Consider the following 24,345-nt stretch of genomic DNA (forward strand, 5'->3'; position numbering starts at 1 on the left):
ATTTGCTGTATAAACTTGTCTTGCCTAAAAAAAAGCCTTTATTTTTGCCTCTACTACACTATTGCAATCAGCCGCAAAACACTGCCCTCTAGTGGACAATAAATAAATGGCATCATGAAGACAATCCATTGCAAGAACATTTAATAACAACAAAGGGCTGTTTGCTTATTTGGGATTTACTTTTCACTATATTTCCCTTTTACTTTATTTTAGCCTGAACTTAAATTCCAAAGTGACATAGCCTGTCCACAAACCCCCTTAATATGAAAGAAGTCAATCCTCTTTGTCTTTTACCTGCTCCACTTGTCAGAAAATGTGTGCTCAAACAGAGCAGAACAGATTGTTGATTTTCCCAGATTTTTCAGAAACCCCTCCCCCAGGTGTGAAGATAATATGTGACCTTTAATAACACTGGTAAGTTTTGAATATTATACAGTAGCAATTGTTGGTTAATAAGCACTTTAATAAATCTAAGATGAGGTTACGCTGTGGCTTGTATATGAGCAAATTATACAGAATCACGACTAAAGCAATATGCATATAGATTCATTCTACACTGCTTACTTTGGTATTCAGTAGGAGTTGTAATTCACACACAAAAAGCCTCTTCGCAATTTACTAAAAGTTGAATAATGTAAGCTGAGCAATAAAGTTGGAACATCAGCTAAATAACAAACGTCATCAAACTTAAATAGAGTCCAACGGCAGTTAAATATAGTTTAAGTGGAAAAGTAAAAAAGAGACATAATTGCATCAAAAAAAGTACATCAAATGGATATAAGGAATTAGATTAACCTCAAAGCCACAGACCCCAATCTGTGTCAACTCAAGCATTTGTACAGCACAAAGACATGTTGTGTTCACTATCATTCAAATTAAGAGAGCCCATTGCCTTTTTTAGAAGAGAAAGAACACAACAAGTGGCGAAGTCATGTCGGACATGCATAAGAGATTAGAGCTCTAATCTTCTGGTAGTCATTTGTCAAGTGTACATTAATTCGACTGGTACTCTCACTCTGGCATGGACATAAAGGGAAGTGAAGTGACTCAGAGGAAATGTCAAACAAGCTGGTTAATCTTGCTAGTCTTGATGCAGACTCATGCTTATGAGTGAAGGTGGGCCAGCTGGTTGTGTCACAGACGCAAACAAAGGAAATGAATGTGAGGAGCACTCCTGTTTACGGTGAACTCACACCTGAGAAATCCTGCCAGAGTCTATGGGCAACTGTTATATTCTGAAGGAAAAGGGAATATACATAACCGTCTCAAAATAACCTCAGTTCATTCGTTTTAAGGATTTCCCAACACTTTGGGGGTAAGTGTTTGAGTTCCTTATTTTACACGGGAAGACTAGAGCTGTTCTAAATCATATTGGGAGTCACTAATGTTGTTATTTATTTCATTTCAAGTTATTTTATATTGTTCAAAACATGCTACAACACATCTAACTCTACAGCATCTGGCTGGCCTATCAGAATCATGAGAAAACTGATGCCCACCCTGAAGATGACCTTGTTTGTGCTCCTGGGAATTAGTTTCATCTGGTGTCTCAGTTTTCCCTGTTTCATCCTGGTCTGTATCATGTTTTATACATTTAGCTAACAATGCTAGCATACAGTGAAGTCAAGAGCTGTCCCTTAGTCACTCTTAAGTTTTGGAATAAATGTATAACCTTTTACCTTTTAGTCAATTTGATTTACAGCCAATTCTACGTTGGCCAGCAAAGGCAACTGACCTACAATGGCTGACAAAAATTTACATTAATGGGATAGTTCTAGTTTCAAGTGGGGTTGTATGAGGTATTGTCAAGAGTTAATATACAAGCCACAGGAGATGCCGGTCAGCGTGCCTGCATGGAATCCCACTTCAGAAAATATTAAACTGTCCCTTTAAGAAAATGTTTGTCAAATACAGAAATGATGCAAATTCAAAACACATACAAATGTTCTGCAGCAACAAAAAACGCTCTTCAAATGACAAAAAAACACACAAGGCCTTTCACAAGGCTGAAAGTACAGGATTAGCATCAAACCTGCTGCAAATACACAAACAATGCTCATAGCCAAGTAAAAAACACATACAAACAGAAAACAGAAAAAGGAAAAATGCTGCAAAGGAAAAATGCTGCAAAGCCTGTCATCTCAGTGTGAAATATGTTTATTAGTGCCCTGGAAAAAGAAAGCAAAAGTGTTTGGCAGCATGCTTTCTCTACTTTCTCCAGGTCATTATAAACTTTTTACAGTGTGTTTATGTCCTTTTATTTGTTTTCTGGACTTTTACATACAGTATGCATGTATTTGAATTTGCAACATTTCTGAATTTGTTACTCGCTTCTCCTACTAATGTAAAATCATTTCGGCCATCGCAGGTCTGATGCTTTTTTCGGCTACCGTACAATAAATCATTTTCATAATAACCTTAGAAACATCACTTTGACTTACACTCATTACATGTAGAATGGGAAAAAAACTGACCTTTGTTACAAGGTTTTTGATTTGCGATGCTGTGTCCTGCCTGTATAACTCAGTTTCAGAGCAAAGTTAACCAGAGGGCCCTCAGTGAATGTGATCTGAACATACCGAGGCAGGATAAAGGTAAGAAGAGAGACAATATGTGTGAAGCCCAATATTGCCTAAATGTTCTCCTTCCAGCGCAGCTCTTGTACATTTATTGAGATAAGTGAAAGTCATTAATATATAGAATGATTTACTCTTCCTTTTACGTGCATATTCAATAAATGGCAGCAGGTTGCATAAGAATATCTAATACACTCACAGTGGAGTAGTGCTGTAGTCAACGCCATACTAAGACCATAGAGCTCCAAGAACGAGACAAGACCAAGACATTAAGGGATCGAGACCGAGTCGAGGCCAACACCAAGGCAGCGCGAGACCAATAGAAGACCAAGACCAGAAATATCAATAAAAAATCATCATCTTGTGTGCAGGGGGAGAGTCACGTACTTACACCATAACACAGGGAAGGTTGCATCTGTAACCGGGGGATAGACATAGATAGGGAGGGGCGCTGGTGGCGCAGTGGTTAGTGTGCAAGCCCCATGTATGGAGGCTATAGTCCTCAAAGCGAGCGGCCCGGGTTTGAATTCAGCCATGTCCTTCCCTACTCTCTCTCCCTGATTTCCAGCTGTCCTATCTCTCCATTAAAGGCACAAAAAGCCCAAAAATAAATCTTAAAAAAAATTTAAAATTAAAAGAAATAGATAGGGATAGAAATTAAGTGAAGTTCTTATAGAAAAGGGCCGTTTTCCTTCTAATCACAGTGATGACGTAGAAAAACATTGGTGATCAGTGGTGGTCTTGGTCTTCATTTAAAATCCAGAGTCTGCCCAGTCTGAGGCTGAGTAAAAATGCTTTAGATTCCAAGATGAGACCTTCAAAACGTGGTCTCGTGCACTACTACACTACTGTTGAGTGTAGAGGTGACATAAATAAACGAATGTATAAGGTGCTGGGAATTAGTTGAAACATTATTCTGCTTGTGAGGGAATTTAGTCTGTCTTCTTTCAGACTTCATTTCCATCCCCTCTTTTCTCTCCTAGACATAATGAAGAGCGTTTTAACCCTATAAAACCATTTGTATCATATTTGCTACGCAAGTTTCTGAGACCTCTGTCTTAGCAACATGATCAAAACTTTCCTGAAATACCTGTTGTATATGACCTTATACATGTATTCTGCCCCCTAGAGGATTTGCATTCTACTGCAGGCAGTGGAAGGGCTTTTTTTTACCTTTTCAAAACGGCCACCGTCATGCTAGCATCCACACACTATCAGCAGGAAAATCTTTGCTAATTTTCAATAAGTTACAGTAAGAATAACATTTATATTGTTACTCATTCTTTAATATGAGTATATTCTGTATTAAAACAATGCATCATTACTTAATAATTCATTCTTCATATTACAGTTAAATCGTGTTAAAAATGTGTGTATCACCTGATACTGCAGGTATATAAGGTGCTTTATCCTTGAACGGTCATTTTAAATTTTTGTAATGTAATCTACATCATGCCTACCACTATACAAACACACACTATTTTGATGATTTAATAAATGTAATTAATGACTGAAATGCCATTTTAAAATACATTTTGGGTATTTTCACAATAACAATTCCTCTGAAATCATAATCACTATGCTATATTGACCAATTTGTTATGTATGTAGTTTTAGATGTCAAAAAGAATAGAGGAAGAAGTGAGAAAACAAACGTACATTGAAAATGTCATCAACATGATAATGGATGGCAATTCAAGTGACATAGAGCAGTTAGGGGAAGATGATGAGGAGGATGAGGAAGAATGGACTCCTCAGGCCATGCATGCTGATGGAAGTTCAGATAGCAGTGATGAGGAAGACTATCAAGATGAAAGTGTAGCCAAGACAAGCACAGAAGTTGAGATCCCAACAACAACACAGGACACAATCAGAAAGGAGTCAGTGAAGGCCGATGCACAAAGGAAAGAATACAGATGGAGAAAAATAAAATATCAAGCTCCATCTATCGATTTCATTGCAAGTGTTGAGGAAGGCACAGAAGACAGGTGTGACTGGACACCATACATGTATTTCAAACAGTTTGTCACTGATGAAATGCTAGTGGAAACTGCAGAACAAACACACCTGTACAGTGTACAAAAAGAGGGCAAGTCAGTAAACACAACTGCCAAGGAAATAGAGCAGGTTCTAGGCATGTACATTCATATGGGGTTAGTACAGACGTCCTCTGTGAGAGCCTATTGGGAGATGGCGACAAGGCTCCCTGCAGTTTGTCATGTGATGTCTCGAGATCGGCTTCTGAAATTGCTGACAGTGATTCACTTTCAGGACAACCTCAGTGTGTCTGAGAGAAAACGAGAAAAGCTGCCTGAAATGTTCTGTATTTTGTGTGTGTGTATGTGAAGGGCATATTTTGTTTTTGTTTCTAAAATGAACATTGTTGTGTGCAAAAATTTGCCAAAAACGCCCGATGTATCAAATGTGATACAAAGAAAATATCATAAACAACATGATATGGCAAAAACATTTTGGGGGATTTTGTTTAAGGGTTTAATAAACATCTCAATTCCAAAAAAAATAGAATTTTCTGGTTATTTTTTGATATGTCAGGCTTTACAGGGTTTTAAAGTTCATGGATGATCTCCTGAATATCGTAAAACCATCTGAGTGTAAGCAAACTCTCCTAACGTGTTCTTCTTTTCTTGTCTATTCTGTCACAGCTTAAACATGTATTTCAGTGAAGTAGCACTTTATCTAATTACAGTGTTGTTTTTTGTAAGAAAGTAGTCATTGATTGAAATGTAGTTATATGTGGTTGATTGTGTTAATAGCTGTTCCCAGATAACAGGCTCTTGACAATATGTTCAAAGCGATGAATAATTAAATCTTTTTTTTTTAAAAACCCACCTTCTTCTCACAGTCTCTCCACCTCCTCCTTTGAAGGACTACAAAGACGAATTTGTTGCACTCCAGATTAAAATGGAGGCTGAGAAAGAAAAAGGACGAATGAGAGAAGACATGATCAAAGAGCTGCGTTCTCACAAACTTCTTCTGCAGCAATACGTGGACAAACTGGAAGAACTCCTAAAGCTGCAGGCGCAGAAGCAGGAGCATAAAGTTCAACTAGTCAAATCTGGTAAAATACGTAACTTTTGATCAGTAAAGAGAGTTTAAAGCTACTGTAAGGAGTTTTAGCTGGTTATTAACACTGACTGAAATTCATTCTGATGACTCTACATGACCAACAGAAGCAAAGCAAACCATCAGAAAAAAAGATTCATTTAGTGGTGACCCCAAATAGTCGAGTACTCGACGATTCCTTCCTCAGTCAGGACAGTCTCATAATCAACCGCAAGGATCATTCCATTCAAGTTTAAGGGGGTCGTTAAAGTATAATTGTACATAGATTTCCCTATGTACTCCAAATACTGTAATTCATGGTTCATAGCCTATCTTGGTATAAATATCAACTTATTAACTTTTAATGCAGTTCTGAAAACCAATCGTACTAATCAATCTCCTTAGTGTGGACATGAAGAAATCACCCCCAAGTAGGCTGTCGATAGAAGCAGCATATTCATCTTTAAAGAATTGTATTGGCTACAAGAAATGTCAGTCACGGGCGCAGTCATGGTAATTGGCCATCAGAATGGTGAGGGGGGGTGGGGCACCTTCTTTCAACAAAGGCTCCATTGGCTGTTATACGCTGCTATCAAGTGTCATCAAAAGGTCAGAGGAGAAGCTGAGAACAGTTTCATGGATCATTAGGGGGTCCACAGGGGGCGCCAAAATCAACTCATACTAAAAGCCCCACACAGGAGCTTTAAAGAATTCCCAGAGAGATTGAATAACATATGGAGAAACTTGTCAGTGGTTGTATAGTTGACAAACAGTGAAACACCAACAATGACATCAACCTATGGTGCTAGTAATAATGTTAAAATAACTGATATGGGGTGCTGGTGCTGGTGTTCATCGTCTGCTCTCAAAGTAGCTGCTTAGCGCCAACTACGTTCTTGCTTCTAAAATTGCTGGTCGTAATTTAAAGATTGGCATTGTGTGGAAAAGGAAGTCTTTTATTTCTAATAACTGGCTTTGCTGAAATCCCTGAGAAGTTGAGTATATTTCCTAGAGGCTATAACATTCAATGACGGGTTCCAAGAATGGACTAGGTCTTACGAGTACCATACAATATAGCTGATGAACATAAACATTTTACAAATTCAGCAAAATCAACAGCGTCATAATCAATATCACCAGCTTTAATTTATACAGTGGTCAAATAGCCTACATTTAACACTTTGACTGGGCCTGCTAGATGTAGTGGAGTTGTGGTCACACCTCTAAAACTTAATTTGAAAAACTCTTGGAAGGTAGCCAGGGTTCATGTTAACACCAAGTGTAAACAGGTTCTTAGTGTGCTTATACAAAGGATTTCTTCATGCCATCTGACAAGTCCAAACACAGTCTCACCAAAGACTTCCTGGAACAACCTGCTCATGACTCAACAAACCTCTTTTAAAGGGCTTTAACAGAATAGTGAACAGAACAACCTATTCATGCTCAAAGACATGTTTTTGCTTTGTGCTAATGGTAACATTTAACTACTACCGTCAGCAGCTGTTCAAATATAGAGGATGACGATAATAAAGTTGTTTTAATCCTGCAAGGGGAAATAAAATGTGACACTCTGTAGTTGAACATGCTACACATACAGAGGCTGAAATACACAGACATGCACAAACCAGATCCTATAGACATGCATTAATGATGAGACGTCAGAGTGAGGGGTGCTGCCCACAGCAGGGGGGTGGGGGTCAATGCCTTGCTCAAGGGCCCCTCAGCAGTGCTCAGGAAGTGAACTGGCACCTCTCTAACCAGACCAATTTCCAGACTTAGTTGTCTTGGTCAGCACCAGAATTTGAACCGGTGAGCCTTCATTTCCCAACCCAAGTCCCTACAGACTGAGCTGCTGCCGCCCTGTAATATGAAGGTTGTCTTGAATACTGATCAGGACTTCTTATAATGAATGAAAGCAGTTTGTATTATATGTTTGCAACATTGGTGGAATTTCACTCTTATCTCATACTTTTTATGGCAACAACTTAGAAAATCTGATCAGGCACATTTTTAATGACATCGCTGATTGGACTAGAATAAAATATCTGACTGATCAAAGGCAAAAAAAAACCATTACAGATAAAACTAAATTAGTAAGGATTTTACCTGCAGGGAAGTTTGTAACTTATTCTCAATGTTTAAACATTTAATGGAAAATAACTTTTTTTAGCCTCTCTTATTAAAGTACTGTTGTTTGTGTGTTTCTCAGATGAGCTGTTAAAAGAGGATGACAATTGTCCACTTCCACCAATGGATGGATATCCAGACTGCAAGGACAAATTAATGGTAATTAAGTTATTTGTCATTTTAATAGCAACCATTTATTCAAGCTGCTCGGCATGCAGTGTTTTAGTTTCCCTTTTCAAAGTGTTTGATGAGGGCAGCTTGCTTTTGTTTTCATGCGTTATAATTCTGATACAGCTTCAGGTTTCTTTATTTGTACCCGTAGGTACATTTGGTTGCAGGGAGAGTCACATGAGTCCCCATTAGAGCATTAGAGACCAAAAGGAAATATAAGCTCCTCAGAGCTGGTCTTACAAAGCCAATCAGACTCACACGAGTGTGCACTGAGTTGATCTCCTCACTTACCTTCATGAGTAGCAAGAGTGAGTGCCCTCAAATCAATAAAACCATGTTAAGATGAATACAACAATGCCAACGGTCGAGAAAAAAAGCAAATTAATAAAATGTTTTAAGAAGCAATATGAGAGGACAGAGTTTGCCTGACTGAGATCTCCAGGCAGGGAGTTCCAGTGCTGTGGTGCCCGATTTGCAAAGGCTCAGTGACCTTTTGTGACCAGTTGGGTTTTAGGAACCGTTGGAGAGTCTCAAGCATGTTGGGCTCGTAGGGAGTTAGCAGTTCATAGGGACTGGCAATCAACTCTAAACCTCACAGGTAGCTAGTGAAGGGAAGGAAGCACATAATGTGTAATCTTCTCTCTTCTCTTGCTACAAGTTAAAGGCCTTGCAACAACATTTTGAATTAAATGCAGTCTGTTAATTTTTCACTTGCTGATGCTTGAATAAAGGGCATTACAGAAGTCGAGTAAAAAATGAACTTTTTCAAAGTCTGCAGGAGAAAGAAAATAAAGTAATAACCTGATTCTGTTCAAATTTTAAGCTCACTCTGAAAATGTGAAACACATTTGATCCTGATTGTCAACTTGTTTTTTTGTTGTGATTTGTTGTTTCTCCAGTGGATGAAGGACATGTGGAAAGATGACCCTTGTTACGCCAGTCATGGGGTTAATGGGACCCTTTGCTCCATCTTTATCTACCTCAGTGAGGTACTTCATTGGTTTCTCAGCTCCTATCATTCAGTGCATGACCTTGTCACTTACAGTAAATTGCTCGATACTAGAAACGAACAAAAATGTAAGACCGTTTGTGCTTGTGTAACTGCCTTCTTTTTCTTTTTGTCTTGTGTTAAGACAGAGTCGTGGTGTCCTCTACTCCCAGGTCGAGTGAAACATGTCGCTCCGTTGGAAACCCCTGAGGTAAATCCAAAGGTCAAGTCATACAAGATGACTCTTTAATAGATTGTAAAAGGTGCAATATTTGGGGTGTGGTGCTTAAAGGGAGTGTATAACCTTAGCAGATAGTAGCAGTAACTTAGCAGCGGTAATTCACAACTACTGTACAGAATGGCACATTTGAGATATCTAATTCTGTTGTCTTTGTTTGCTGAGCTTGTGTTCAGGTATCTACATTTGATTATCCGTTTAGTGACCATATGGGGAATGGCTTTCAGGGGGCTAAAACACATAATTTCAATGAGCAAATTCCTACTTTGAATATTCAAACTGAAAGCGATTCAGCATAGACTGTGGAAACTTTCGTAACTGACTGACAAAAATGGGAGAATGTGGTTATAATAAATGATCCTGTACAGAGCAGTTGCAAAGAGCAAGGATATCTTCATCAGTTCTAAAATGGTAGGACATGTGGTGAAGAGTTTGACAGAGTGACAGAAATCCAAAAAATGGCAAATGTGATGAAATTAACCTGTTGATTGAAGTGTCACCCTAAACTTGAGCATGGTATTAGCTTAGAAGATCTTGAAAAACCAGGATCAAGGATCATTTGACCAGTGTATGCGCATATTTTATTGCTGAGTGGTACTAATTTATCAATGTAATATTTGTCTGTCATGGTCTGTTGTATGTTATTTATGTGGAACATTTTTCTGCTGCTGAACAAGACTTTCTTGTAAAGGATATTTTTCTATCTCAATGGCAATACTCCAGGTTAAAAAAAGTTTAAATGGAAAAAAAAACTACATTTTTTCCAGATTGGCTCAGGACATGCAGAGATACGGGACAGTCTTTCTGGTCTATATCCGGCTCTGGAAAACAGAGCCCAGTACCAATGGATTTACCAAAGAATTCGCAGTATGGACGAGATTTGGGTTGAGGCTGGACGCTCTCTTTCAGCCAAATACAACGTGACAGGGCGGAAAGCTAAACAGGTAATGTTTCACTCCCTATTGTTTTCATTTGAATACATGACAGTTGGCTCGCCCCCATGCCTTCTTGAATTACTGCTGCCACGTCTGCCCTGCTTTCTGTTTGCTGTTAAAAAAAAAAAGGGGACTGTGATCAGAATGGTTTTCAGTTGATACTGATCCCATCACCGGGGTCTACTTGAAGCCTGCCATGTATCACATGCTTCTATTAACTTATTTAAAGGGGACATATTATGGAAAATCTAAGCTTACAGTCTTTTTGAACATATATTTGTGTAACCTGAGTGTCTGCCTAACCACAAAATGTGAAATAAACCCATCCAGTCCTTTTGTTTGTGGTCTGCATAAGTCTTACAACACAGAGAAAAATGCTCCATTTCAAATTTGCTCTCCTTGTGACATCACAATGGGATTCTGGTAAAAAAAAAAAAAAAAAACCCTACCCTACCCTGGTATCTCCACCCACGGACTCCACCTTCAGCCTAGAACAAAAGTTTTGTGCAGGTCCGCCATTTTTATTCATGCTTCATAGGAGTGATGTCTACCGGGAAAACTCAGGGGGGGCTCATTGCATTTAAAGAGACACACACCAAAACGGAGCGTTCTGAGAGAGCTGGTTTATTAAGGGTCACAAACCTCCTCTGGTGCTTGATTCATGCTATATTTTGACCAAAACACAGCTCAGATGTTTCATTTAGACCACAGGGGACTGTTAGAAAAGGTGGAAAAGGGGGATAATATGTCCTCTTTAACCCATTTCTAACATTAAAAGCTATCTGTTGCTCCCAAAGGCCATATTGTTGTTAAAATGTTGTCAGTGGGCTCCTCTGAGACTGATTCCAGAGTGTAATGATCATTACACATATTGCGACCGTAAGACATGCAAAGATATTGTAAAAGTGGATTTTTCATAATATGTCCCCTTTAATAAAAAAGGCACAAAGAATGAAATCTTTTTTAACATGTGCTTTTAGAGTGGGCTTCCTACCAGCCACATTTATTGAGGTTCTTATTCCATGTTGTTATAAAAAAAAGTAGAGAAAACCACTGAGTAGATATAAATGGCATCAATCCAACCCTGTTCATTATTAAAACCGGATAATTATAAGAATTGAAAAGGTGCCTTAGAGAGAGAGAGAGAGAGAAAAGTTTACCAGATTAAATTGAGATGGATTTTCTGATACATTAGCAGGATATTCTTAGAAGTGTCTGTATTGCAAATGAGTCATCAGATGCAGTAACCATCATGATGTGCACAAATAGACTTTTGATAGAAATCACAGGCCATATGTTGAAATACAAAATAGCCTTTTTTGTAGAGATGACTCATGTTTTTCAGTGATCCCTGATCAAAAGGCTATAATATAAGTAATAAATTGGTTTCAGCCTTATGTTTATTCTAAGATGAACACAAAGTAATTTAGTCCCCTTATTATTCAGTGTTATTGCTTGTCATCTGGTAGACTAATATTAAATAAAGTGAAGAGAACATTGGACCCCACTCCTCTCTCTTACAGATCCTGCTGCATCCCGGTGTGGTGACAGATGAATCTCATCTTAAAATAACCGAAACCGCTTTCAGCGGGGGCCCCCTTGGAGAACTGGTCCAGTGGAGTGACCTCATTTCCACCCTTCACATCCTGGGCCACCACCTTCACCTGTCTGCCTCTCTATCTGACCTCAGAGAGTGAGTAAGCACACTGAAAGAGCCTTTAGTCGCAGGCGGTTTTCTGCGAGGGTCACTTGTGTCGTTTCTAGGTGAATCAATAGTAATAGACATGACATTTGATTCTGATTATTAAGGGTTAAAAAAAAGCATCCTATCCTGTCAAATATCATGCTCTTTAGACTGATGAACAATTAGAAGTGAAAGAAGAAATGGTGGTTGATCCGAAACACTTCAATTGAATTTGATCTCTGTTCTCACAATTTTCTTCATTGTCTTTCTCTTTCTATATAAATCCCACCAAAGGTTTTTGAGGGTAAAAAGCAACTGCCCAGCTCGTCGTTCAAAGATTGAAGCAGACTTGATCTATACAGACATTATCGGCTTTCAACAGATAAAGAAAGCACTACAGGGTTCCTGGATTCAATACAAGTGAGTTGAATGATACTGGACCCAACACTACACTCCCTGAGACCTGTAAGCAAATTATGAAGTATGCACATATGTATTGTATAAAAAAAAAAGTGGCTGCCATTATTTCAATACTAAAACATAATTTGAATGACAAATTGATGATCCGTTGCAAGAATACTCACCATTTATCACATATTACAGAAGGTCTTTTTGGATTAGGCCAAGAATTTATTTTGAGTACATGCCTATCGAAAAAAAAATGGATTAGTGATTTGTACAATCCTGATTCCTTTTTTATGGTGCTTTAGCTGTAGTTTGAACATCCCAAGAGTTTGAAGCAATTCTATTTTAATTCTGTGTACTGACCCAAATAACACAAGGCTCAAGGGTCAAACCCTCTGCCACAGAGAAGAAAGTGTAACTTCGGGAGAGAAAAAACTGTGAAATGGTCTGAGAGGAAAAGATACCAGGAGAGAAGAAAGGCGAGTCAGTTGGTTATTATGCAGGAACAGGATAATAAGGAATCGGAGTAGACATGTCGGTGTGAAATTAGGTTATCAAAGAAAATATATGTGCTGGTATAAAGAAATTCTATGATTTCACCAAGTAGTGAGCAATGTTTGAGACCGTATAGAAGAAAGAAGGGATTGAAGATTGTGACTTCAAAAGGAGATGACATAAGAGGGGAAATGTGGGGGGAGGTTAGATCCTGCTCGTATGTTATCTGGATTGTCAGGCAGAAATGCAGATTTGGATGACCTTTTTTATGTGTTAAGAAAAATGTAATGAGATCTAATTCATACTAGGCCTATATGCACCCCGATATGCTAATATAAGTCTCCTATCTTGTGTATGTTAATCCAGGCTTTTGACTGTGATTTGTCCTTCTTGCCCCAGGGAATGTGAGCAGCAATTCTGTTTCTGGAACATTTCTGCATACTGATGCACACATTAAGTAGAACATGAATGTTGGTAATTTAGCTGCTCTTTTGATACAATGTTTTGCAGCCATAGCCACCAAGTAATGCCAGTGGTGGAAAAAGTACACAACCTGAGGCAAAGTATAGATCAGTCATCGTTAACTGGCAGTCCGCGGGCCACATCCAGCCCCCCGATGCTTCCCATTTGGCCTCCAGAATACAAATCATCTCGGGTGATTAAACAAAATGACATGTTCAACAACTAAAGTGTAGCGCTGAGGTGTCAGCATTCTTTAAGGGTGTCGTTGATAATTGTATAAACAGCCATTTTGTGTTAATCTTACAGCATGCTAGATTTTTAACACCTGTTTAGCTATTTGGGGAGACCTTTCTAAGATTTAAAATCCATTTCCAGTTTTTAAAACATATAAATCTGTACATTTATGGGGCACAAAAGACAAATGTTTGGTAAACTCATGTGTTTGTGGGAGTGTAATTGGTATCTCTGTCTGTCAATCAGGTGTATGTTCCGTGTGTTGGACTCTTTTGGCACTGAGCCAGACTTCAATCATGCAGCTTGGGCCCAAAAGCAAAACCTTAAGAGTCCTTTTGGCCTCCTCAGTCTGATCCCAATGCAGTTCTACACCATGTTCCGTATGTGTTTGTTTCAATTTCTTTTTTCCAACTATTTATTCACTTTTAAGTTATTTATTTTCCCCCTCATTTGCATTCTCTCTTGTGTGCAGCCCACACACCAGACAACACATTCCTGGGCTTTGTGGTGCAGCACCAGCTGAGTGATAATGAAGCTGAGCAGCTCAAGTCTAACAAAAGACAAAACCAGGCACTCGTGTACGGGAAGAGTGCTACATTTTGGGAGGTGACTATATTGACAGACATTTTGATTGCCCAAGAAATGTGATTTATGTCATGTCCAAGCACGGCGCTACATCGTGGCTAGGCGGCGCTATAGCCCCGTCACAAACCTGTCTAGCCCCGTTTTAGCCCCATCACTTATTTCTGCTTTAATTTGAAGAAGAAAAAAAGAGAGAACTTAAAACGTAACTATGAATTCATGAAAATCGACTAGTAATAGCCACCCAACATATAAGTTAAGCTCCCCCTCAGCACCAGGAGAAAAAAATCCCTGGCGCCGTGCCTGGTCATGTCCATTGATTTGTCAGAGTGTCATCCTTTGTTTGTCCGGTGTCACTCTGCAGGGGAAAGAGGCCTATCTAGATGTCATCCACAAATACATGGAGATCCATGCAACGGTTGACAACGGCACTTGGATTCCGAGCTACGTAAGGAACCACGGTATTATCAAAGGCATCGAGGTTCAGACCCTGTTGAGACAGAGCAAGGTGAGTTTTAAGAGGGGCCACTCGGTCACTTCACAATCAGTTCACATGTTTTACGCTTAATCAAGGCAGCAAAAAGGGGCAGCAGTAGCTCAGTCTGCAGGGACTTGGGTTGGGACAGGAAGGTTGCCGGTTCAGGTCCCGGTGCGAACCAAGTATGGAAATTGGTCAGGTCACTGGAGAAGGAGCCAGTTCCACTGGAGAAGGAACCATTGAGCAAGGCAATGACCCTCCTCCCCAGCTTCAAGAGTAATTGGCATTGTTTGTTGCAGCTTTTAAACACAACATTCAAACTGGACCCCTCCTCCTGGGCTCATCGCCCCTAGAGGTGCACACTCACTGCAGGACTATTGTGTATGTTTACTGCATGTACCTACACTGCACACTACCGCACGCTAACATAAGCTAACCCCGGTGTTTGACAGAAAGCCGGCCAACTCGTTATCCGCAAGCTTACCTAAGCTTTACCCTTGTTTTTTAACAAGCTTTATTCGAGTGGCATTTTGCCTCACTATGATTATATTTTCTCTTCTTTGTCTAAACAACAGCGTCTTACCTGGTTTGAATCACTTCAAATAAATTCGACTCCTAAACTCCAGTGCTGTCGTTGGCTGGGGGAAACACAGCAGCTCCCCACCCTGAAACTTCCTGAGTCAACTAAAAGAAAACAAAAGATGAAAAATCAAGACTGTTCAACCCTGGTGAAGACCAGTAAAAAAAAAAAAAAAGGATGGACACAACTTCAAGCAGTCGTGTGTTAAGCAACAAAAAACTTTTCAATCAGAGTGGAGGTTTAAGCGGATACATACTTGTTAAAACGTCTTTTATACAAGAGATCTTTCACCAGGGTTAAGCACTCCAACTAAACTAGAAAAGTGATAATTGAAATTGTAGCTCTTTCAGAACCAACAGTATGCCACAGACTGTTCTGTACAGGGAATATCAATGTCTCTCTCTTGATGAGCACATCCCTGAATAAGACTGATTTTAATACGTTTGTAATTCATTTTGGAGAGATTCAGAGAACTTCTGATGGATAAAGCATACTGTAATATGACAAGAATAGGATAGAGATCCATAATGTATGCTCTCTTTGTAGACAGAGGAGCTTTCGTCACAGTGTAAATTGCGACGTGATTATAGAACTAATTATTTTTCCATTACTGTTTCATTAATATCTAATTTCGCTGTGAGGTGTTCCAGTAAATGTATGTGCGCCATAATTGTGTTGGATTAACACAATCATATGAAGTAGCCTAACTGTGGTGTTTCCTTCATGTTTCTTCCTTGAAGGGCCAAAGATATGCTGTTTCACTTGGGGGCAAAAAAAAATGGGGATCTTGTAAAATCAACAATAATCCATATTGATTACCTAAGTAATGCTGAGTAAATAAACTGTCATTATTGGAAATGTCTGTCTGGTGTGTAAAAGTTTGCTTTACAGACTATTTAAACCTAAACTGTAGAACTGTAAAGTACTGATTTTTATTTATGAGAACTTATAAAACATATCTTCAGTAAAAAAAAAAAAAAAGAAATTCACAAGCAATTCTCAAGAAAGAATCATGATGTTTAGGTGATAAAGTAACGTAAAGCAGGTTTTGGAGCTGTTTATGCTTCAAACATTATGAATTGATCATCTTTCATAATGTGGTCTGTCTGTAAATTTGTTGACTTCAGTCAGTAAAAGTTGAAACAGAATACATACAAGTTTTTAATGACAAGCCTCGCTACGTTTGTTGTTACTTCAAACTGTCGGAGCAGAGCTGACCACATCATTCTTTGTTCTGGTGTTGGCTGACACCTTGTGGTGAGCAGGTAAAGGTGCATTTGGTAACTGTATACGTCTTCATGTGTGCTCATTGTGTGTTGTAGGTTTTTGTTGGACTGTCTTTCCCATACGAAGGCCCCGCCGCATTGGAGGCCTTAGCCAATGGCTGTGCTTTCCTGAACCCCAGGTTAAACCCTCCACAGAGCAGCCTGAACTCCCAGTTCTTCAAGGGAAAGCCCAACATCAGAGAGGTCAGCGGTCATACTCAAAATAGGAGCACTCACCATGATCTGATAATCAAGTGAATTATGTTGAAACCAGTAAATCATTGCATGTTTTTGAACCTGAAAGACAGAATCACCGAAAAGAAGTTCTGCATAGTTTGAAGAAAAATATAGACAAAAAGCAGTTATAATGTAACTTATTTTCATTGCTTGTGTTTTATATTGCAGTTGACATCCCAACATCCTTATGCCGAGGCCATAGGAGAGCCCTATGTGTGGTTGGTGGACATGCACAACTCCACAGATGTGGAAAGAGCTCTCACTGCCATCCTCAATCAGACTGTAAGTACTCCTCTAAATATGGTGTAAAATCTACGTTTCACTTTAAAGCTCAGATGATATAAAGATGGATCTAATCTTTATAGATAAAGAGAAATAGTTTCTTCATCTCTGATTGTAGTTTTTGCCTCATATTCCAGATTGAGCCTTACCTTCCATATGAGTTTACCTGTGAAGGGATGCTCCAGAGGGTCAACATCCTGATTGAAAAACAGGTTTGGTTGGAAAAGATCACGATTTATAATTAGAAAAATACTCTTTTGTTTGTCCTCAATCTCATTGAAGATCTCGTTTTTTCATCAGGATTTCTGCCACGGTCCAGGGAGCTGGCCTCCACTCAGTGCGCTCAAGATTGTGGAAGCAAAGTTTGGCACTTCATGTAAACAGGCTTGTCAGGATGCAGGGCTCATCTGTGAACCTGCATTTTTCCCTCACATCAACAATGCCAAGAGCCTTTCCAAGTAAGCATGCCCATATTAAGTGCACTTTTTCTGCATTTGCATGAAGTGATAGCCACGATAAAATAGTTTTCTCCAGTAAAAGGAAAATAACAGGATGGGATTTTTCAAAAAAATATTCTCACACAGCAACAGGTTAGAGATTCACTTACACCACCAGTTTTTAAATGAACAAGCTTTATCATGATAGACAGATACTTTATTGATCCCGAGGGAAATTCAAGATGAGCAACAGTCCAACATTATTGTGTTTGCAGCTACTATGTTGGATTGTAGAACTGATATCTCCTGTCACCATTAAAACAGCGTTTTGTGATATCATGTTTTTTTTGTTTTTTTTACATGTTACGCAGTTGTTGGTTTCTTATTCTTTTTTTTTAATTCCAGCTACAGCGCCGATTGTCAAGAATCGGAGCAGTCTGACAGAAGTTTGGTGTTTCCAGCCTACTCAAACACTGCCAGCGGCAAACACTGTGTGTTCCAGTCTGATCCCCTGCTCTTCAGCTGTGTGAGATCACACAAGTCTTTGATCCGTATCTGCCCCTGTAGAGACTACATCAAGGATCAGATAGCCTTATGCAGGGCTTGTGTCTAACGGCTGGATGGAAAACAATAAACTCTCTATGCACCTTGGAACCAATCAAGGATCAAAGGAAAGGATTCACTTGTATATGGACCATCCAAGAAGCTGACAGCAGGAAGTCTCAAGGCTTGATTCTTGGCCTTTTTTTTTGTGATGAGATTGAGATCACAATTATTTATGTGGCTTTTGTCTGAGCGTCCAGACTCAGTAGTGGATCATTCCAAGTGCATCTTGAATATAGCCAAGAGCGTGAAAGAGACTTGAAATGTTAACACCGACATCACATGTTGCCTGGGAGGCAAGACCAGTTTCTTTTAGAAAGGCCGATAGTTCTACAGACAATTGCACATTGTGTCCAAAAGTATTTGACTGAAGACAAAGAGTGACTTTTTTCCCCAAATCAAGGTTAAACACCAGTCATGTTTGGTGTATACGAGTTGATGGGCAAAGGTGATACAATGTGGGTGAACTCCAGTGAAGCCTCTGATCTAGACATAAGAGTTAAGCCAGTTGGTGTTCATTGGTTACTGAAAAATCCTGGGTGTTTCACTGTCCTTGAAAAGCAATAGACAAAGACACTGTGATGACCTTGACGGGCACTCAATATGCATTGTCTTGATGTAACAGGACAAATTTAAGCTTGAGATGATGATCATGCAAAGATCTGAAATTGAATCCGAGCAGGTGGGAGAACATGTGGAAATGAGAAATGCTTTTTTTTTTTTTTTAAAGTATTGGTCTTTACTAGTCCCTTCAAAGAGCATTCGTGCACTGATATGCAAATTTCATTCTAAACACAGTCTTCTGTACACATGATTGTTACCAAAGTAATTCCTGCACAATTTTCCTATAAGGGAGAAGGCGCCAGATTATACTGTGTATATAAACATGTGAAGCGTCATTTACAAAGGAATGGCTAATTCAAAACCATTACCTTGTGCGGTTGCTGTGATTCAAAGCTTTTTCATTCATGTTAAGACACAAATCATCCAGACTTTTCAGGTGAAAACTGCTCGGCTTCATCCGACATGAACATTTTGTTTTCCAGTGAATCCTCCACATGAAGGTTATTGATGTGTATTCTTGATGATGATTGGCTATAAGGAATGTTCTTAATGGACACACTTCTTGCGGTACATGAACACTTCTTTGCCTGCCAATAAGATGAGTGAATTGATACCACTCTTTTGGCTCTGTCTGTCATGTATCTACTGCCAGTATCTGAGCACAATGAATGTGAACAAGGGAAACGGCTAGCATGGTTTGTCCAAAGGACGTCAAATCTACCAATCAGAAATGTTAGAGTCTCTCATACAATCACATTTTCTATCCAGAGAGATGTGTTAAGTTGCCATTTCTGGATTTCATGAGAACGTATGTGCTTAATTATTACTTGGCTGGAGGTAGTATTGCCACCACCATGTTGCTGGCAACACACAGTTTACAGTTTTCTTTTTAAGCTAAGCTTACTAAGGCCAGAGGTCGTGTGCAAATAACATACACTTCTTTTAGATACTGTGCTTCGTATTCGTATTTTTTTTCCACTTCTTCCCAAATTGTGTTTTGCTTTTACCAAGTTCCATCTTAGGAGCTTGTATTGATGAGATTGCTGCTAAAAAGACATTGTTTTTTGTCCACAGATGAGTATGGAAGATATCTTTGTCCTGGTTCTATGTATTACCTCAGTGATGGTAAAGTCATCCATGACACGAAAAAAAAAAAAAAAAACATGCCTGGATGTGTTGTTGATGAAGAAGCAGGATAAAACTTTATTAATCAATAAAACTTTGCTCTTTGACAAAGAGAGATAGTTTTCTTTTACACAAATAAATGATGTTTACACCATCTGTAATACCACTGATGTCATTACTGTACAAACAGACAAATAAACAATCTGTTACACAGTCAGATTTGTTGGAAATCACTTGTGTCTTACCATGTATGTATGTTTTGTCTGTGTGTGCATGTTTGTGTGTGGCAGGCTGCAATGCATTTGTAAGCACTGAAGCTGTTAGGGTTTTCTTATGTCCATGCAAAATTTATAGCAATCAAGAAGAGGTTAGTATTGCTGTCATAATTCTTGAAATTAAGAATAATGGTTCGATGCCACTTCTGGGGCAAGAACGAGAAGTCATTTTTCACTCGATACAGATACAACTGGATGATACACACGTCCATGAAAGTGGACAAATGTTCGTCAATGTTTTGGCACAGTTGTATGAAGCTGCAGAAATGTTTCCGGCCTAGTTAAATGAACAGTATACTCAAATGTAATGTAACAAAGAGAATATAACACCTCTAAGATGAAAAGAGGTGTTGTGTTTGTGCAAACTTAAACATGTTCAGAGTTCCTTTTTTTTCCACAAACCTCTTAAAGTTTTCAATGGATGTAGCGAGAAGTGGAAAATGTAATCAGACAGTGTAAATCACAATCTATACAAATGAACTGAAACTTTTGTGATCAGCGAATAATGGGAAATTTCGACTAACATTTTGGAATTCAGCTGCTTCACATACCTGGGATTTACAGGCAATGAATCAGCTTCAAAGATAACTTATTACTAAGGAGTTTAAGAGAGCCAGGGCAGCAATTACAGCACCTGGCATTGTCGTTTTTCAAAGCATAAATGTGCACAGAAAAAGTGGTGTGAAGATAAAACAAGGTGCATTGAAGAGGTAGTAATGATTTTGTTTCCAAGATCAAACTTTTCCCCAGTTTATCCAAACACAACATAAGCAACTATGTAGCAAAGCATACCGTTACTAAGACTGAGTTATTATTGTTCGTTCTGTGCCTTATGTGGTTTAAACACGCATTCAAACACTGTGCTTTGCTAGTAAAAGTCGTTGTAAAGATTGTCTTCTATGCATCAGAGAAAGGGGGGTTAGGGAAACATTACATATCAGTGTGCTGTTGGTGAGCTGAAGTGGTGTGAGCTGATTCACGCCTTCAATTAATAGCTAATCCTTATTCTTTACACAATGCAACTAAAGATAACACCAATTATTTTTGCTACTTGTCCAGTATGTCGACCCAGAGTTGATAATTACAGTGTGCAGAGGATGTAAGGCCCCTTCAGTCACTATCCAAGGCTCTGTTTCTGTCTGTAAGCCTGGGCTATATTTAGACTCTCTCAGTGGATCCAGGGCACTGAAGGCTTTTTAAAACGGCTGTCATGTAGCCTCCTTCCACCACAAGGGGGCTCTCAGGCATTCTGAATCCACAGTCCATCTCACTTAAGACAGTGAACATTTTGGTTTAACTTCAGTATCTCTTGTATAAAAGTGCTTCTACAAATTATTCACATCAAGGTATTTTAAGTTAATACATTTACATGAATTTTAAATCAATAAACTTAGCTCAGTTTCACAAATCCAACAGCTCATTTTGAGGTTAGAGTTACAATTTAAGCCTCATAAAAGGTTATTTCAGCCTTTTTGAAGTGAGGTTTGATGAGGTACTTTTCAACACATATTGCCCTGCCCATGTTTGGAGACGCTAGCCTGATTAATGACACAAAAATAAGTCGTTAATCATTCAATTTTTGAGTCATCTATGCGGAAGACCAAAACATTTTGACATGATACAGTGCGCATACGAATGTAGAGGGGAAAAGTAGTGCCAAATAAAACAGGTGTTTGACAGCATGATGAAGTAATAATTATATTTTAAACTGTAGAATACACTTTTAACTGATATTGACTTTTTACAGGGGATTTATTTGTTGAAAATGTTAGGTTGGTGCTCACAGATATATCGTGTCCAATATGTTTTTCTTTCTTGTTTTCAACATGTGAAGTCTTCATTTGTTAAGCAGTATTATTGCTGGTATTCAAACCAGCGATAAAACCAGCCTTGGACAGTGCCATCTGGTGACACCTACATCCAGTCTGAGGGTTTCACTTACAGTGCAAAAAACTTACAGTAAGACTTGTCATTTCATTTCACCAATAATCTACAGTAATATGCAAAACAACATGTACAGTATAATCACTATACATTAAACATATTTAAGTATATGCAACATTGGTCATCCATACTTGAACTATAAGCTGTCTACTCCAAAAAGCCTGTTATGTTGGCCATAAAGTACTATGACTATATTTGTGACTTTTTGTTACTACCCAAACATTGAATAAACATATTTACAGACTGTGTGGATCGTATTTACAATCTGTTCATTGCACATACTGTAATGGTAAATGATAACAACTGAATACATGCAGAACAAATGGGTGATGATAAGCAGATGGGCAGAATCACTTCAAATGATATACAGTGGAGATGAACTTCCTATCGTCAGTTTCCTCTGTCATTGTGCTTTGTTTCATGTTTGATTTGGAAGCTTTGCAGTCATAATGAGGAAAAATGGAATAAAACAGTGTTCATAAAGAATAATAAATACCTGATCTAGACTTAGAAAAATTTGACAATTATTAATTACAGGATAATAGCAAATTGCACAGGAAGCCATCCCGCACAGTTTACTTCTTTAACATCAAATTATGACATTAACCTAAAAAGTTGTAACGAAAAAGACACAAAATAAATATTGATGTTTTTTCCTCCATCCCGCCCTTATGCAGCACTACATTTGATCACTATTTGTATATTCTGCTTAAACTTTCATTTGTAAAACAGTGTTTCAAGTATAAAACAACAGATTCTGAATGGATATCAGAAAATAACAGACTAAACGATGTGTATGTGTAAACATTTCAAAAGATATCAACAATATATGGCAATGAATCATATGTAAAAGCAGATACAGCACTAACGAAAGGCCTAATACCTGCAAATGACGTGAAATATTTGCCGTGTCAAAATAAAAACTGCCCTGTGCTTAACTGTCAGCAACAAATCTGCTAATTTGTGCTTGGATACATTACATAAAGTAGCCTATGCAATGTAATGTAAGCTCTGCACTTTATTTTATAGCTACTGTATATCAAATGGGAGTCCTCAATGCCTCCTGACCTCTATATTGCTGCTACCTTTTGTTTGTAGAGTTTCCATATCGAGACTGACCTCGCTGTGTTTATTGACATAGTACTGCTTTTATGGTCCTCTCTCTCTCTCTGTATCTCTCTCTCTATATATAAAAGTGGCCATAAAAGTGGTTGCTTTGTAAAGAGGAGGCTGGTGAGGTTTTAAGAAGAGATACATTTACTGATAAAACAAAAAAAAAAAAAAATAGTTGCAGGCTTCAATTTGGAGAAATAAATTAGATGATTACCTTAAGAGCCAAAGCAATGCTTAAAGATTGAAACTTTTATATTTTTCTATGTAATGCAAGTAAGAAAGCATGTTGTATTTTGTGTGGAGGTCTCATTTAAAGGTCACATATGATCCTCCTTTTCAAAAAACTTAAACAAGTCTCATAACTCCCCAAAACATGTCTGTGTAGTTTCTTGTTATGAATCCATTCTGATACTGTATTTTATCATGCCTATAAACCCCTCTATTTCAGCCCTGCTCAGAACAGGCTGTTTATGTGTCCATAGCCTTAAATGCAAGTGAGCTGTGTCTGATCACATCCCTCTGGAAGGGGTTGGGTTGCTTGGGCTTTCTTGCACCATGTCCGATTGTTTGCGATGAGAAGGCCGACTCAGAGGGCAGAACAAACACCCAGCTGTGGGAGTGTCACCCACATGGGGGAGGGGTTAATGCCCTTTGTGATGTCATTAAGGGAAAATCCCCAAACAACCTGTTTGAGCAAACATTTTCTGAAAGTGGAGCAGGTAAAAGACTGAGAGGATGGATGTTTTTCATAACTGGAGGGTTTGTAGACGGACTAGGGACACATATTAGTGTTGTAAAAAAATGTTTAAGTGTATTTTACATAATATTTGACCTTTGAGTGGAATGTTCACCAATCGATACATTTTATATTGATACACATTACTCTTGTCCTGATGACAGCGCATAGACAAAACAATTTACTGTAATCTCTAGCAGTTTAGATCTGAATGATGGGGTTACTGTAATCTAAAAAGTGAATACTTAATGTCCTGTATGAACCCATAAAAATCTCCTATTGATTGACAGGTATCTCAGTCTTTTTCCTTACTTTAAATGTTTAAATGTGTGGATTCATGAACAAAAGTGAAATAGTTTTCTTTCCATAAGTTGGTCTCCATCATGTTCTTTTCCCTTAAAAGTCTTTCCAATGTCTGTGTTTGTGCTTGCTTGCAAGTGTGTTTGTTACTGTCTGAATGTATGCATGTACTATGTACAGTATATACAGCACATGGGAACATCAGCATGTATTGCATGTGCAGGTGAAATTTGTATTGTAGTGTGCATGAAAGACAGAGAGAAAGAGGGCAGATATAGGAGGCAGCCAGGTGTGGATGTGGATGTGAATCCGCTTTGAGTCTCTCACTCAAAACGTTCGTAGTTCCTTGTCTGCCTCACACGGGGCACCATATCTCTCAGGAGTCTGTGGAGACAGAAACAGGGTCTCAATGTGAAGAAACTGCATCTGTCAAGCTGACATTGATT

General features: G+C 38.6%; 2 protein-coding genes across 2 annotated transcripts in view; one reads left to right on the forward strand and one right to left on the reverse strand.

Moving 5' to 3' along the window:
* The first annotated feature begins 1,123 nt into the window (after nucleotides 1-1,123).
* LOC132987023 (alpha-1,6-mannosylglycoprotein 6-beta-N-acetylglucosaminyltransferase A-like) lies at nucleotides 1,124-19,642 on the forward strand. The gene is made up of 18 exons (XM_061053788.1): nucleotides 1,124-1,315; nucleotides 1,457-1,572; nucleotides 2,528-2,594; nucleotides 5,440-5,655; nucleotides 7,849-7,925; nucleotides 8,837-8,926; nucleotides 9,071-9,136; nucleotides 9,931-10,107; nucleotides 11,622-11,791; nucleotides 12,077-12,202; nucleotides 13,625-13,758; nucleotides 13,851-13,984; nucleotides 14,325-14,468; nucleotides 16,341-16,487; nucleotides 16,689-16,802; nucleotides 16,940-17,014; nucleotides 17,103-17,260; nucleotides 17,645-19,642. The coding sequence occupies exons 2-18, from the start codon at nucleotides 1,480-1,482 to the stop codon at nucleotides 17,850-17,852; spliced, it is 2,196 nt and encodes a 731-aa protein (XP_060909771.1). The 5' UTR covers nucleotides 1,124-1,315; nucleotides 1,457-1,479; the 3' UTR covers nucleotides 17,853-19,642.
* The window catches only part of LOC132987024 (transmembrane protein 163a-like), a 74,927-nt gene continuing 70,164 nt past the window's right edge, over nucleotides 19,583-24,345 (reverse strand). Inside the window, exon 8 of the mRNA XM_061053790.1 lies at nucleotides 19,583-24,283. Coding sequence (XP_060909773.1) covers nucleotides 24,223-24,283 — 61 coding nt within the window. The 3' untranslated portion in view covers nucleotides 19,583-24,222. The remainder of the gene's footprint in view (nucleotides 24,284-24,345) is intronic.

Source organism: Labrus mixtus, chromosome 13 (assembly GCF_963584025.1).
Source record: "Labrus mixtus chromosome 13, fLabMix1.1, whole genome shotgun sequence".
Lineage (NCBI taxonomy): Eukaryota > Metazoa > Chordata > Actinopteri > Labriformes > Labridae > Labrus > Labrus mixtus.

Bases quoted from the DNA above. Each gene is read 5' to 3' on its own strand.
- LOC132987023 (XM_061053788.1), top strand. From the start codon at position 1,480: ATGAGAAAACTGATGCCCACCCTGAAGATGACCTTGTTTGTGCTCCTG. The intron at 8,927-9,070 runs GTACTTCATTGG...TCTTGTGTTAAG, and splicing joins TCTTTATCTACCTCAGTGAG to ACAGAGTCGTGGTGTCCTCT. The intron at 13,759-13,850 runs GTATGTGTTTGT...TCTTGTGTGCAG, and splicing joins GCAGTTCTACACCATGTTCC to CCCACACACCAGACAACACA.